The 16182-nt window shown below is 40.3% G+C and overlaps 2 protein-coding genes across 2 annotated transcripts; both read right to left on the bottom strand.

Annotated features, from left to right (window-relative positions):
* Positions 1-739: 739 nt before the first annotated feature.
* Positions 740-8173, bottom strand: calr (calreticulin). Its single transcript, XM_044044036.1, has 9 exons — positions 7891-8173; positions 6019-6120; positions 4533-4736; positions 4251-4345; positions 3836-4045; positions 3168-3281; positions 2372-2515; positions 2117-2209; positions 740-1956 (listed from the first exon to the last, which is right to left on the bottom strand). The coding sequence occupies exons 1-9, from the start codon at positions 7988-7990 to the stop codon at positions 1720-1722; spliced, it is 1299 nt and encodes a 432-aa protein (XP_043899971.1). The 5' UTR covers positions 7991-8173; the 3' UTR covers positions 740-1719.
* A 2057-nt stretch (positions 8174-10230) lies between these two features.
* On the bottom strand, positions 10231-15446 carry tor3a (torsin family 3, member A). The gene is made up of 6 exons (XM_044044037.1): positions 15206-15446; positions 14944-15066; positions 13140-13405; positions 12368-12543; positions 12075-12199; positions 10231-11859 (listed from the first exon to the last, which is right to left on the bottom strand). Exons 1-6 carry the CDS (start codon positions 15369-15371, stop codon positions 11612-11614), a joined length of 1104 nt encoding a protein of 367 aa, XP_043899972.1. The 5' UTR covers positions 15372-15446; the 3' UTR covers positions 10231-11611.
* Between the last annotated feature and the right edge of the window lie 736 nt (positions 15447-16182).

Below are 16182 nucleotides of genomic sequence, written 5' to 3'. Positions count from 1 at the left end.
TAGTATGTCGTCCAAAATTTGACAAAAATGTCATAGTTTAGTATGTTGTCCAAAATTTGACAAAAAAGTCATAGGTTAGTATGTCATCCAAAATTTGACAAAAAAGTCATAGGTTAGTATGTCGTCCAAAAAGACACAAAAAAGTCATAGGTTGGTATGTCGTCTGAAATGTCTGAAAGTGTCTGTTTATACTCCTTGTGAAACTATCACAAATACTACTACAATACATACTTTACTATTCTGGCATGTCATCCAGGACGGTGATTGGCTCATGCCTTTGGTCATCAAAGCAGGTCTTTGTAAGTGGCTCCTCCAGAACTTGTACGGACATATATAGGGTAACTGCATGAAGGAGTTCCAGGCTGTTGTTTTCTTTTAAGTAGGGCTTCAGTTCTTCACAGCTTTGTTAAACATTGCTTTATTTATTTTCCACCTCGGTTGCCTTCCTCTACTGCTTTCTCACTTGTTGTCTGCCTCCTGGGCTTGGACAGGGTTGAATGACCTTTCTGCATCCCACCTTTTTCCAAATATCGCAATGCAATTTGGTGATGTGCCAAAACTACACTGATTAACAAAAACCTTAAAGGGTATAACAATTTTATATGCTTACAAGCATGTTCATTTGAACGACATTGAACATTTGAGAAGAATAAAAGCCTAAGAAATACATTGAGGTCCTCACGCGATCCAGAGCTCGGGCCCTGATAAAAGTTTATAACACAATAAACTGAGAAGCTCATTTGCTCTTTTTCCTTCAGTTGGTTTTATTGGTCAGAACAGAACCCGTCAGATTTTCTTTTTTCTCTTAGACAGCAACATCAAACCCTTCCCACTTCAGTAACTACCATTAGTACAAAATATCTCTTACAAAAGGATCATCTTTTGGACCGTTTGTGACAGATAGTGGCATCAGAAATCAGGAAACTAATTGAGGACACCAAGTTCTCCTAAAATACATCCGAGTTTGAGAACAGTTTATTTAGACACAGGAGACTACAGTATGTGCACTGAGGAGAAAAGAGTTAAGTTTACAGTAATGTTTTTCTTGAGGCATCCCATCAAACAATCCTATGGACGACAAAGTTTCTTCTTTCAACAGGTTGTCAAACATCCATTGTTAGTTATTGACCTTGCCATTAACCCATGTTTAAATTAGAGGTTATAAATTAAAACAGACTCAAGAACCTGCATGACGAGGTCAAACTCTGTAGAACAACAAGCAAACAACAAACAAAAAAGGTGGCAGTAATAAAATAAACAAAACACATGAGGTAAAAAAACAAAACATGTACATGACCTTGTCCACAAATATAGCTTTTTCATGTCACCACAAAATTACACTTCATTAAAATCTAGATAAAAAAAACCATACATGACAATATGTCTAAAATGTGAAACACTACATTTTATAATTTCCAGTTGTGACAAACATCTTCATTCTTTTCCTTTTACTATTTGTCGTTTCAGAACAATAACAAAAGCAGTAGCACGTGAAAACAGGGAATTAAACATTCAGTGCCATTTTTTACCTGTTTCCTTGCTAAACAAACAAACTAATGAGAAACCCCATCCCACCCAGCCCCCACCCCGGGTGTCAGTCACCACGGTCTTTTATCATCATCATCATCATCATCATCATCCTCCCAGTCACCAGCAGTGCACCATTGGCTTATTGACTCAGACAGCCAGGTTCTTTAATAAGCAGTTCCTGCACAACATTTACAACTCATCCTTGAGTTTAGAGTCTGTTCCTTCATCATCTTCCTCCTCCTCCTCTTCCTCTTCCTCCTGCTCATCTCCCTCCTCTTCCTCCTCTTCCCCCTCCTCATCTTTCGCTTCTTCCCCCTCCTCATCTTCCCCTTCGTCCTTCGCCTCTTCTCTCCTCTTCATGCTGTCCTCCTCACGTATTTTTCTCTCCTCCTCCTCTTGACCTTCCTTCATCTTCTTCTCTGCATCCTGGAGTGCACAGAGAAGTAATAAAAAGAGATAAGTCACCTCTTAATGGTTACATTTCTTTGGATGCTACACCTCTCAAGCACGGGCCATTAACACACACAGTATGTGCTAAAGTTACAACTTCATGCAAGTGGAAAAAAGAGTAAAGGTTTGGACTTACCTTAGTTTTACCCCATGTGTCGTTGCCTATTTCTTCTGCGAGGTTGGGGTCATTGGTGATCAGGAAATTGTCAAAGATAGTACCAGACTTGACCTTTGTGACAAAAAAAAAAGTAAGAAAGAGAATGAACATTTTAACACTAGGTATTTGAGACACAAGTAAAAGCTGCGTTCTCTGGATACATTTCCTTTCCCTGAGAATCTGCCCTTTAACCGGTCCTAAAGTGATTAAGAGGCAGCTTCTATGTCCACTAACCTGCCACAAGTCCAGTCCAATCACACCAATGCTGCCATATTTATAGATCTCAGGATCAGCCGTGTACTCTGGGTTGTCAATCTCAGGGTGAACCCACTTTCCTTTGTAGGCAGGATTGTCAATTTCTCTGGGCTTCCACTCACCCTGTGGACAACAACAGCAAACACACAAGACAGAGATTACAGTGAATGTCTGAGGAATTACAAGAGCAAATCTGTTGGTGGACAGGTTTGTCTTGGGTTGACGGCTGTGTGGAAGTTCATAAAACACTGATGAAAGGTGGGTCATCAATGGGAATGTAACACTCCTGAAACTGACATTTCTAAATAATGGATTGATTTTCGGCGATTTGTGCAATGAAAATTAAAAGACAAGAAATGTATTGTCATTTTATTTAAATTGTTCTTAACAATTTGACAACACTGCAATGCTACATCTTTAATTTTCACATTCTAGCAAGTATGAGGCTTACTCTTTGATGATTTGGCGCCCTCTATGGGCTCTGAATTTAGTCACAGCTGTGTAAATTCTTTCTGATCAGATGTTTGTCAGACTCTGAGGAGTTATGTGTTAAGTCTCTTTGCTTACATACTCTAGAAATAAAGTTAGTTCATCTAATATTAGTTATTCCCTGAAACTGTCTGCGTCATTCATTTTAAGACAAACTCGTCACATGATACTGGATGACTAAATGATTAGTCTTCATGAAGTCATTCTCTGATGGAATCTCTTGGCATTTATTTAACCTACAGAATGAAGCATCGTCGATCAATTGTTATAAATATTTACTGTTCACCTTGTAATCAGGGTTGGTGACCATCGGTGGCTCCCACTCTCCGTCCATCTCATCGTCCCAGTCATCGGGCTTCTTCGCGTCAGGGTCTGGGATGTTCTCAGGTTTGTCCCAGTCCTACAAACAATAATACATACGATAACATTTACATTTAGTCATTTGGCAGATTCAACTGAGGATGAACTGATCAGTTCAACAAGACAAAGTGTGGGACATCGAGTGAGGAAGTGCACCCAGTGCTAGTAAGGTACAACACTGCAGACAGTCTTTATGATGCAAACACTGAGCTGCACCAAAATATTAAGACGTATAAAAAAATATGGGTTGCATAGAATAAAAGTGTAGAAGTAGGAAATACAGACCCAAAAATCATTGATTCATAGTCTACAACTGTATCCTGAGAGTTCATAGGGTACAGCCTGGGCAGGTTGTGTGAGATGAACAACCATTCACTGTCACAGTCACACCAACAGTTAATTTAAAGTGTCCAAACAACCTCTGCATGTTTTTGGACTGCGGGAGGAGAACTTACAAACTCCACACAGAAAGACATGAACCAGTATGCGAACCAGCAAACTTCTTGCTGTGAGGCAACTGTGCGAGCCTTGAGTTCCACCGCGTGGCCCAAATAGACGCAAAATGATTGAAAATAAAACTCAAATCGGACTGACCTCTGGTTTCTTGTCATCAGGGTCGGAAATCCTCTCTCTGTCGTCCCAGTCTTCTGCCTTTTTGGCTTCAGGGTCCTTAATTTTCTTGGGAGGCAGGAAGTCCCAGTCATCCTCCAGGTTTCCAGACTCAACCTTCTTGTTGTCAATTTTGACCTCGTACGTGTTGTCAGGGTTGACGATCAGGGTGTACAAGTGGGTGTACTCATCATCCTGCAGGGCAGAAAGGAAATGTTAGCAGCTACTGTAATTTCATTAAAGCTTTATTTACATATAATGAATGTCTGTGTCCTTGATGACTCGCTTTTTTGTGTGTGAAGGACAATGCCAATGTTGCTAATACAGGACATACAAGATTACATTTTTTTTTTTTTGCCATTTCCCGAATTGAAACACCAATCGGTTATTGAAGTCTCACCTTGCACCTGATATCCTTGTTGATCAAATGATTCTTGCCTTTGTAGTTGAAGATGACATGAACCTTCTTTGTGCCAGGGCCACAGATATCAGGACCTACACATGTCCACATAAAAAGACAGGAAGAAGAGACGCTCTGATGAAAATAAGAACTGTAAAACTCAAACAAATAAGACTTCTATCTATAGTTAGTGGGTGACAGGTGTCTAATAGAACTGCATACTATTGTCACACAGGAAGAAAGCGCAAACCAAGGTTGCTCAGTTTCCCTGTCCAAACTTACCAAACATGATGTTGTAGGTGGAGTCTCCATGCATGTCCTCCTGGTTGAGGTCAGAGGGGAACAGTTTAATATATCCTCCACCACAGTCAATGCTCTGCTCGTGTTTCACAGTAAACTGGATGACAAGAGGCTGGCCTTGGTTGCTGAAGTCATCGAAACGAGTGGACAGTGCATAGAAGCGGGCGTCCTGACTCGTCTGCAGACCTGCAAACAGAGAGACGGGCGTCACTGCAGTCGAGCATCTGAGTTTGAACTGGCCTCTTCTCAGCTGTGTGAAGGTGTGATGACGATGTGCAGAGAAAAAAACACTAGTAATAGAACCACTCTGAGAGTCTGCCTGCACTCATGGTCATTTCACTGAGATACTGGCACATTTTCAGAATCACAGCAAGAAGCCATACTTTCAGAAGAAACCCATTTGAGTGGAACATTTTATTTTTTTTTAAAAAAGTGAGTCCACTGAGCCAGTCACCACTTTAATGTCATCAGTCACGAAAAGTATTTATACTTAAAGTTTCCAGCTTAGAGAGAGTTCACTTTTGATTTTAGTGTGACTGATAAGCCGTGTTTCCACAGTGGAACAGTTCAGTTCGGTAAAGTACGTATTTTGTTGAGTTTTCATTAGGGATAGTAACAAAATAACCGGCCCCAACCATTCCATTTTTAGTACCCTTCCCTTGGGGTACCAGAGTAAGGGTACGGGTGGAGCTTGACCCACAACAGTCAGCTGATTGGGCGAAAGAAAAGCGTTACTCCCTTGTGTTTCTTAAATGCCTGCAGCCTATTCTTACACAAAGCTTGACTTCACGTAACCTCATGTTAATTGTTGTTGAAGGCTGCATTGACAGATAAAGAACTCAAAGAAAAACATCATCAGATGACCTGAGGCAACCTGTGCATCTCTGCAACTCTGCCAATAGAAACATGGGTTTTACTGTGTTTCGTTTCTCCAAGTCTTTCCATTGCTTGCAGCATCAGCAGTTGATGCTACCATATGGGACCTTAATGCAGAGTAGTTGTAGTGGAACAGCCAATAGGAGCTCATGCTCTCTCTCTCTATACTGCCATTGTTATTAGTCAAAGTCTCCCATGACACGACAGATTTAATTATAGGGACATAAACAGACTCCAGGGACGAGTACAAGTGCTGCTCTTTTTCACAACACCTGATTTACATTATGCTGAGAGGCCTACTGTAACTTTTAAGGGTGGATCTTGCCTATAATTAGTGCTAGCTTGGTGTTACTCCACCATCAAAGGTGGCATTAACAAATAAATAAAAGATTAAAAAAAGGGACATAAATACACCACATCACATTATTATGCAGTGGAAGTGAGTTCTAACTTAAGTGACCTGAGCAGTAAACTGAATATACTTTACGATAAATAAGATAAGGATTAATAACCAAAGTTTATGTGAATTAAATGTTTTGCATCAGGGTAACAGATCCAGGCTGTAAGGGTGATAGCGGACTTATCTACTCACCTTTGTCTTTCTCTGCGTCTCCATAGAACTTTCCTGCCGACAGGACAAACTTGCCGTAGTCTGTCTTGTGCTTGGATTCTGCCCAGCGACTTGTCCAGGCATCTGCACAAATGAGTTTATGCCCAGTTAAAGATGATGCAAACACTGAGCTGTACCAAAATATGATATAAATATGTAAGTAGGAAATACAGACCCAAAAATCATTGATTCATAGTCTACAACTTTATCCTGAGAGTTTATAGGGTACAGCCTGGGCAGGTTGTGTGAGATGAACAACCATTCACTGTCACAGTCACACCTACGGTTAATTTAAAGTGTCCAAATAACCTCTGCATGACTTGTCCAGGCATCTGCACAAATGAGTTTATGCCCAGTTAAAGAAACTCACAAGCCACAAATCCACCACTTAGTGTGATGATGCATGTGCACAGGTGCCTCACTCTCAGCACTGTGTTTGTTAAGAGACAGGTGATGACATTGTTTTCTGTTTGCAGATGCATTGACTCTGAAGGACAGACACAGGTTTCCTCGATACCGAATGGATCGAGAAATTCCATTGTGTCGTGCATGAGACTGATGGTCAAACAGTGGAAATCATCTTATGTACTAGGGCTGCAAATAACAATCCTTTTCATAATCGATCAATCCATCGATTATTTTCTTGAAATTTCTAGAAATTGGAAAAGCTGGAAATTACGTTTTAAAATATCTTGTTTTGTCCACAAAATGATGATTGATGATGATGAATGAATGATGAACTCACACATTATATTCACATTAAAAAAGGTGAAAAATCAGAAAACTTGTTTTTCATGTGTTGACGTGTACTCTCCTAAACATGCATACATTTGTGCACCCACTATATCACAGCCTTAGCCCTTTATTTCACCTTTATTGAATGTTTTGTCTATTTTTCCTGTATGTCTATACGGTTTGTTTTTGCTTGAATGTTCTTCTAAAATTTAATACAATGTCAACTCCAAATAAAAGGGAGATGGTGATTGGGGCTGTACAATACATCGCTATACCAACATGTGCAATATACACAATTATTGACCTATGATTAATGTAGAATGTTCCTCAGGCTAGCATTGTTAAGCCAGGGACTACCCACAAAGGAGGACAATCACTTTAATTACATATTCATATCATTTGACCACTTAACACACTTTTAATTAAATCTTCCCTCATACCTATTATTGACATGTTTATATATATATACAATTCTTTTTTGTTACCTTACTACAGATTTTTTTGTTTTGTTTAAATTTAAATTTCTACCATTATTGGACAGGACAGTAAAGGGTGTGTGTGTGTGGGGGGGGGCTTTGCACTGCATTTCGACTGAAACTATTATATTTACACGGATAAATGCATTGATATATATATATATATATATATATAACGTGAGCATTTGTTTAATTATCGTCATATAAGTCATATCATGGCCGATATTCACCAGCGTAATTACATGTTTTCCTAATAGCGTGCTGCCCTGTGGCGATGAAAGAGGAGGACAGTCACAGCAGGCAGGTGAAGGAGGGAGGACAGATAGTGGATGTCCACCAGGGCAGAGAGGAGCAGGAGGGGGAGGAGGAGGAGAGTGTGATGGAGGAGAGGCGAGGGTTCAAAGATGAAATACAGTCATGGTGACGATATTATTCTTCAGCCCTGCAGTCACTACACAATACGTTAATTTTTAAAAAACGAAACCCTAAACGCATTTAAAAGCCAGACAGAACAGACGGAGAGTTGCCGGCTTTGTCACCCACTCAACACTGTACCATGTGACATATTTGCAGTTTAACCTACGTATAAAGGAAATGGTTTAATTATAGATGCATAGTACAACTGTGTGTCCAATTAGCTCACCTCCATCTTCAAACTGCTCTCGGAGATGGACAGTGGACTCGGCCAGGACAGACGCGGCCGACACGGCCAGCAGCAGCAGCGGCAGCAGCAGCGGCGGCATCCTAACGGTCGTTATGACGAGCGGAGGCGTCGCGACGATTAAAAATACGAACAACAAACGCAAATATGTCAAAAACAGGGTGTGTTGTGTGTTTGTGTGTCCGCTCTCTGTCACACAGTGATGTTACAGTGAGGACAAATACTGGGACTCAGACGCTTCTCGCCTCTCGGCTCGGAACAGATGTCTGAGCCTGATTGGCCGACGACTCCGAAACCCAACACGGAAGTGTCACAGCTCTTAGCCAATCAGAGGAGAGTAATCAGAGCCAATGGGAGGAGACCACGCGTTCGCTTGATCCACACACAGGGAAAGAAGATGAAAAGTCGTGTGCAATTCAATTCAGAACACATCACAGTAAACAAAGGCACAACAATTACGTAAATAGCAGTTATATGGATGTAACTATTGATGTACCAACTATATCGCGTTATTATTGGGTCCGTGTAAGTTTTTCGTTTAAACCAATTAATGAGAAAACGGAAATACCATCGTTTTTCCGTTTTCAACTATAAACGAAAAAGCGTCAAAGAGCACATTTGAACACAAAAGTTCTGTCAACAGTGTCATTTGATTAGATTAGCCTGCATATATTTTAGGACAGGCTTATCGGCAAATGCAATCCAGTTAATTACTACTTGATTCTGGATTAAACATTTTCCCATGTTAAAAATACAAAATACAATTTAATTTTAAAATTCTCTTCTAGAGCAACACTACCTTAACCGATGAAGCAGGCGCTGAGCTAAGGAGATACGCAGAGGAACTACACAGACGGTCATCTTATCACTTTTTTTTTTATTTCAATTTCAATGCTGAAAGGCCTTCATTTCCCCATGAGCCTTACATATTAAGAAATATGATGTTATTCGTTTTGTTTGTTTCTTGAAACTTATGAATCACTTTTCCTATCTGTCTTTTAGGATACAGTGCCTTCAAATGCCACCTTGACTGTGTGCAAAGCAGCCATTATCACTGTGGCTTTTGCACAAAAGTCTTTGTGAAAAATGTTTTGTCCGTCAGTTGAAAACCTGCTGCAAGACAGCAACCACAAATATTACTGCAACTTTGGCATCCACAGTGACTCCAGCGTCCACTCCAGCATCCATGGTGACTCAGAAAAAAAATGATGCAAAAAAAAACATGTTTTTGTTTGCAGTTATGGGAGGAAGTTTGCTCACTTTACCAAGGCAGAGCAGCACTCTATAACGACCCACCGCCTGTCCTCAGGATCAGCCGTGAAAGAAGGCACTCAGGCTGCACTGTGGTCAGTAATACATGCTACATGGATTGTTACAAAAACTGAAGAAGGTAAAAAGAAGAAAGATTAAAGTACAAATTTAAATATAGGATTAGGTTAATTAATCAGACTCTTTCCTTAAAGCAGTTTACATGCAAAGCAAATACAGAGAAGAAAGAAAATGCAGTTATTTCTTATGTTTTCCCTCTTTGTTAATGTACATTTGAGTCATAAAAGCATTTTCCTTTCACCTGCAACAGCTTCCTTTTGCTGCAGATAGTTTAATTCAAACGATTACTCCATTCATTGAGAATTAATTGATTATGAATATAATTGTTAGCTGCAGCTCTACTACGGTGGCCTTGAAGTGCAAATAACCAAGTTAATAGTAATAGTTTGGTCCATGAAATGTCATGAAATGTGGTGACAGAAGGGACAGTAAACAGGAAATTAATAAAGGATGTAAGAGAAGGAAAGAACGTAGGAATGAAAGAAGGGATGGAGGAAAGAAATAAAAAAAAATAATGAAAAGAAAGGTGCTGGTCACATCCAGTCCAGTCAGTGAAATCCAGTCCATGTGTTTCGCTGCTGGTTTCTGTGAACGCATGAAAACAGAAAATGAACTTGGGGCAACTTCACATTATCGTCTCCGTCCTGATGCTGCTCCAACATCCTTTCCTCGTTTCCTCTTTCCTCATCTCCTTGTCACGCAAACATGGACAAAGTGTGTCTCGGACTGCGTCTCACTGATATGTCCTGTCCCACAACAGACAAACAGTCGGACAGGACTGTGAGTCTGTTAGTGTCGGACAGTTTTGCTGTCGAAAAACAAAAAGGAAAAAAAGTTGTGCAAGGTTGGTTCACAAAAAAGGTTATTAACAAACAGAAAAATTGCCTTTGTAGATGTGGATTGTGGCAAACAAAAGATTCCTGCACAAGACACTAACTCAAAAGTGACTCCTCCAATTGGTTGAAATGACATTAGTGCATTAAATAAAACAGGTTTTGTTAAGAGTTTTTATTTATTTTGTGATGATTTCTTTTCACATTGTTCTTGTGATGTGACCCTAGAGATTTAAACAGCAAAATCTGTAAAGCAGAGGCGGAAACCAAGTCGAAGAATAAACTGTGCCACAGAGTAACAAAGTACAAATTCTTTAAATGAAGCAATAATGGTGACAATAACAACACTTTCATCAGGTAACTAATATCAAAAACACAATAATAAATTCTCAAATGGTCTGGTTAAATACCACAACTATTTCAAGTAACATCACTGTTGTCATCTGTCACACACTCTTCACACCACAATGTCATTCAATGTTCTTTACAAGTCATGTTAATGACTTACAGAAGCATCCAGACAGCATTTAAACAATTCCACCCAAATAATCAGCTAAAGTAACATGTTCAAATATGGCACAAATGATGTCAAACATGTCTGACAATACGTACTAACGTGTGACATATAACCTGATCTAAATGTAAGAGAGACAACTCAGACCTCCTCAGTCTAAGATAACAGAAATAAATAACACTGGATTTAAAAACAAAATAGATTTTCAGATACATAGACAGACAACCCCCTTCTTTCTGGTGACTGACTGTTGAAATGGCATGAAACTTGACCTCGATAGTCTCGCGTGACTGTGAGAAGCTAACATCCAAGTGCAGGTTAGTTCGTTACTTTGCCATCGATAGTGTAGAATTAAAAATACTTCTACATGCCATTTTTCAGAAGCTCTGGTGTCGTGACTGCACCTACAACTGTACTGAGGAGTTGCACGTTGTGGTTATAATAAATAAAAAAAGTAAATTTTTTTAAGTAAACAATAATATTCATAATGACGCACTAGGTTAGAGAGATCCACATTATATACAGTTTGCAGCATTACATCTGTGGAAATCTTTCGTAATCAAACAAGATTGGAATGGAAACTGAAATATCTCAAAATAAATTGATATTGAATTGAAAATTCAATATCAATATCTTGTCGGAATTAAATTCATTCAGGAAATTTAAAGTGATACCAAGGCCCAGAAATAAATAATGTGTGTATTCCACTATGACATCCACTGCACAACTTAATTTCTTCATTTCCACACTGTGAGGTTTCAAACCCGGCAGCTGGAGCTTCACGGCCTGACGTGAACGTTTCCTACGATTACGGCAAGGTTAACCCTCACACGGCCTTCCTGTCTTAATGCTGGACCTAAGTCTTTTCTGAGGGACATGGACAGACACGGGTTGTATCTGTGTCTATGCATTGTGTATGTGTGAGTGAAGGGAGTACATAGAGCAGAGCAAACAATGCACATCTCCGCTGTGGCTCTGTGTGCAGAGGCAGGTAAAGTAATCTCCCTTATCCTCCATCTCTCTCTCTCTAGGGCAGAAAGAAGTTGATCCTCTGGGGTACAGACTTGCATCCCTGGGCTGAGAAAAGTCTCTCCTCTTTAGGGACATACAGCATCGCCTTAGCCACCTCATCCAGCGTAGCTTCATCTGTCTCCAGACCTCGGGCTATGTAGGCATCTCGTGCACAAAGCTTCACATGGCGATATTCCAGAGGCAAGAAGGGCACATAGAAGTCGATCAGGTGACCAGACATCAACTCACTCTGCGCAAACCCACCTGGATGAGATAAAAACAAATTTCAAGCCCCGCCTTTTAATGTTGTTATATGATAGTACAAAGGATTTGTTTTAATGTGAAAGGATATCTGCCAAAAATCAATATCCCCCATCTGCAGTTCTCTGCAGCTTTCAGCTAATTGTTTTGGTCAATCAGAAGAGTTGACCGTGAAGTAAACGGGTAGAGAAACAGCTCAAGAGAGCACTGCAGCAAACCTTGAGATTCCATAGTTTCAGTTCGAAGTCGATGCTCCAGGTCTTCCATACCGATGTCCTCTCGGTTTTGACCAGAGTGCCAAAAATCCAGTGCTACATCATTGATTGTTGCACCACCAATATTACTGTAGAGACAGAAGACACAGCAAAAAAATACATGAGGTCTACGGTGGCGGAGAAAAGTGAGGGTTCGCTTACATGCAGCATCTGAAAATGTTTGTGAAATACAAAAAGGAGGGCTGTGGTGTTTTTAATGCTACTCAGCTTAGGACATGTCATGGTAAAGGACCAACCTGAGGAAGAGGAAGATGGCTCTCCGGTAGCTAACCCCATCAACATTGTCATAGTGATCCATGTAAGGCTTGATGGCATCGATGAGGCCCGGGTGAAGCTTCTCAGCCTCGTCAAAGATGAACAGAGTCTGAGGACAACGCAACACCATGTCCCGTATGGCTTCCCGCAGCTGGCCCTTAATACAAAGATAAGGACTACAGTGTTTAAAAACACTAATAAACACACAAGACAATGGACACAGATGTATTTCTAACTTTGTTGAGGGTCTTGGGTGTATCATAAGTGTTAATATATATATATAATACATTCTCAGTTGACATTTTAGTTTCAAATTCTCTCTTACAGCTTTAAAAAACAGGTTATTTTAAAGAATTTAAAATAACGTTTCTTATTAATATTTTTGATAAATACTACACTAGAGACGGTTGTGATCTCTTATCATTTACAAAGGACAGAGCATGTAGAGACACGTAGTCACAGCAAATAATTCAGAGTTTAGAAGTCCACATTTACAAATTCAGCAGATTCCGACAGGCTCTGTTTAAAGGTTATCCTACGTACCACGCTTTGTTGAATCTCATTTCACTTGTGCAAGAATGGCCTTAGATGGGACCATTCCGACATGTTTGTCCTGTCTAGACAAATTCTAAGCACACACGTCAGTGCTGGGATCGATGTCTGATCTGATCGTCATCTTTTCTACAGTGAATTACAAAACATAAACTAAACATTTAACTACAACTGGGGGAGTACGGCACGTCCATATTTTACCTTGTATGTGTCCCCTAGCCTGGCGTGTGGGAAGTGGAACGGAGCAATGAACAAGCGCACGCACTCACTCTTGACCCCGTCACGATACAGGTTATCAGCGATGATCCGGGCCACAAAGTTCTTGCCAGTGCCAGACCAGCCATGGAAGGAGAGGGTGAGTGGCTTGTTGGACTCTGGGTCGATGATAAAACCCTGGATGGCTTTCAGGACCACAGACTGAGCAAGGTGCTGCCCATGGAGCTTTGTTTGAAGGTCCCGTGCCAGACCTGCTCAAAAGAAAGTGCCAAATCCTAAATGTCAGTGACAAGAACCTCAGCAATGATGAAGTGCTTGAATATTTGTATTCATACCGTGTGCATAGGGTTGTGCGATAAGGCTTTAAATGTTTTAATAGTAAAAAATGTCAGTCAATCACAATGAAATGTCCAATATTTTAAGATTGGGCATTTGACGAAACCGGTCAATTGTGGTTTTTAACTTCTTAATGGAAATAAAAAACAAGTGATTAATCGGAGGCAAAACATTTAATAACAATTTAGTGTTGTCCCAATGTTTGCACAGTGCTTAAATATTAACATATTCAACCTTTGTTATAAGAATAGAACAATATTGAATTATTCCTTATTTTGTTAGTCACAGCATGGACTCAAATAGATATTTCAAGAAAAGCTGGACCACACATGTAATAGCATATTACATGCACACAGACGTTTCTTTAGGCCACACAAGGTTCAGTGGATAGTTGTTTCTTGGGTCACACGAGGTGTAGAGGGCAATTATAAGTTTCCCGTTTCATCTCAAGGTCCCTCTCCTCCCAAGAAACTCCCTGTTCTCTACTGATATCTGCTAGTTTTAACAGCTTATTGGCATCATGTCAGACAACTGCTCTATCTAATGAACCTTCTGTTCGTCTATATCACGTATACACATACTGCTGAAGACATGTTTATATACGCCCTGTTTCTCTCTGCTCAGTGTTGTTCAATTTGCAGACTCTTCGACTCTGTAAACTGTGCTCCTCTGGTTGCAACTCGCTTGTATTCATCCGACTCAGTTCTCGTGCTTCATCTCACTCACAAAAATTCCCACAACACACATCACCCTTAGTTCATGCTTCAGGATTCAATGTGGTGTGTATTCAGATACACGTCTTCAACAGACGTTGATTATAATGACTGATTATTCGATTTACTGTTACCTCTCTAATACTCTGGTCTATAATCTGGATCTTCTCCTCTGACATCAGCAAAGCAGAGAACTGTTACTCACGAGACGCTTTCATCTTTCTCTGACCAGATAATCCTGTATCCATCCCATGTGGGGAAATTTGCAGTGTTACAACAGCCAAAATCACAACAAAGTAGGAGGTAAAGAGTATTAAATATAAACTCTAGAAATGGTTGTGTGAGAAAATCCCTGGTTTCTGAAATACTCAGACTAGCCTGTCTGGCACCAACAACCACACCACGTTCAAATGTTCAAATTGGAATCTTGAATCTTTCTTTCCCACTCCACTGAACGTCAGCAGGTCGTCTTCTTGACCATGTCTACATGTCTTAATGCTGTGATTAGCCAATTTGATATGTGTGTCAACTACAAGCAACTGAACAACTGTACCAAATAAACTGCCATTCATTGAGTAGAGACAAACAGTAAAATATGAGCAACAAGAACAAGCCTGACATCACAAATGAGGACAAGATGAAGAGAAAGTGAGATGATCATCTCGTGGGTGTTGCACATGAGCTGTCTCGTGTATTGTGTACCGGGCACCATGTTAATCGGACTGACGGTATCTGAATACCTGTGATGTTGTTGGTTATCCTACAGTCTCCAGACTCACAGCACTGGCCCAGGCTACAGTACCACTGATGCAGCACACTGATGTAGTCCTGAGGAAAACCTGCCCACAGTTCTCTGCTGGGAACTGACACACAATAAACCGTTTTTTATGAACGTGCAGTAAGCAGTCGCGGCTAGGTTCGTCATGTGACTAGCCTCATATTGTTTAGATTTGATTTATTTACCTAAACAAATGTGTATCTGTTCATTTCTTTGTTTCCTACCTTGCTGTGAAGCATCGTCTTGGCTGGGCTGACACTCCCCCTCCCATATGTTGCAATAAATGTAATTAAAATAGTAAGAGGAGACGTTGGTGATGCTGTCGAACTGGAACAAGTCGGCCTGTGTGGACAGAGTCCCGAGCAGAAGCAGGAACCACCGTACCAACATTGGGGAAGACGCTGCTCCGGGGACTGTACTCCACACGACATCGACTTCCCGACTCCGTATGGCTGCAGCCTGGAGCCTCTCGTCTCATGCCTCACCTCTCGGGCCCTCCCGTCTCATGCATGGGCGTGTACAACCCAGAGTGTACAGCAAGCCCACGCAGTCCAAAATACAATTCGCGGATTGTATATATCTGTATAGTTGTTTATTTGAGGAAACATGCGATTCCTTAGCCACTCGAAACAGCATCAGCGTGTAACGCTGACGTTTGTCAGTGAATATCAGCTCATGTACTCTGTCATACATTGCTCCGGATGCTACTGTTTGTAAGAACTGCATGTCAGGTATTTTATAATATGCTTTGAAACAGAGTGGCTGGTTGTGTAGTCACTTTTTTGCAAAAAAGACATGGTCATAAGATGGTAGATCATAAGTATGCTTTTGTTTTGCTTTTGCCATACCCACAGGGTAAGTTGGAGGAGGAAGGTTTACTGGAAACAGTTTACTGATATTTTACGCACAAAACTAATTAAATAAAAACAAATAAAAACAAACTTACCATTGAACTTGTTGAAAATTGAAACGAACCAACATAGGCTCTGTATTCTGCGTAAGAATTACTTCCCACGACTCTTGTTACTTCCAATGATGTGGTTATCTGATATATATATATATTGAACAATAGATTTTTTTTGCAATATTTACTATTCATTTTATGTTCTGTATATTTTTTCCATCTGGTATTTTTTATAAGTATTAGTATATACTAATAGGTATTAGCATGATTACTTTTACCCATTGGTTAAAAGACAAT

The sequence above is a fragment of the Solea senegalensis genome, linkage group LG14 (genome assembly GCF_019176455.1).
Source record: "Solea senegalensis isolate Sse05_10M linkage group LG14, IFAPA_SoseM_1, whole genome shotgun sequence".
NCBI lineage: Eukaryota > Metazoa > Chordata > Actinopteri > Pleuronectiformes > Soleidae > Solea > Solea senegalensis.
Note: the sequence above shows the minus strand (reverse complement) of the source record. Positions and strands in the feature narration are given on the sequence as shown.

Excerpts from the sequence above, each read along its gene's own strand:
- tor3a (XM_044044037.1), bottom strand. The coding sequence starts at position 15,371 with ATGTTGGTACGGTGGTTCCTGCTTCTGCTCGGGACTCTGTCCACACAG. Across the intron at positions 15,067-15,205 it reads AGACGATGCTTCACAGCAAG|TTCCCAGCAGAGAACTGTGG; the intron begins GTAGGAAACAAA and ends ATTGTGTGTCAG. Across the intron at positions 11,860-12,074 it reads TGAAACTATGGAATCTCAAG|GTGGGTTTGCGCAGAGTGAG; the intron begins GTTTGCTGCAGT and ends TATCTCATCCAG.
- calr (XM_044044036.1), bottom strand. The coding sequence starts at position 7,990 with ATGCCGCCGCTGCTGCTGCCGCTGCTGCTGCTGGCCGTGTCGGCCGCG. Across the intron at positions 4,046-4,250 it reads ACAAGGATATCAGGTGCAAG|GATGATGAGTACACCCACTT; the intron begins GTGAGACTTCAA and ends TCTGCCCTGCAG. Across the intron at positions 1,957-2,116 it reads ACACATGGGGTAAAACTAAG|GATGCAGAGAAGAAGATGAA; the intron begins GTAAGTCCAAAC and ends TGTGCACTCCAG.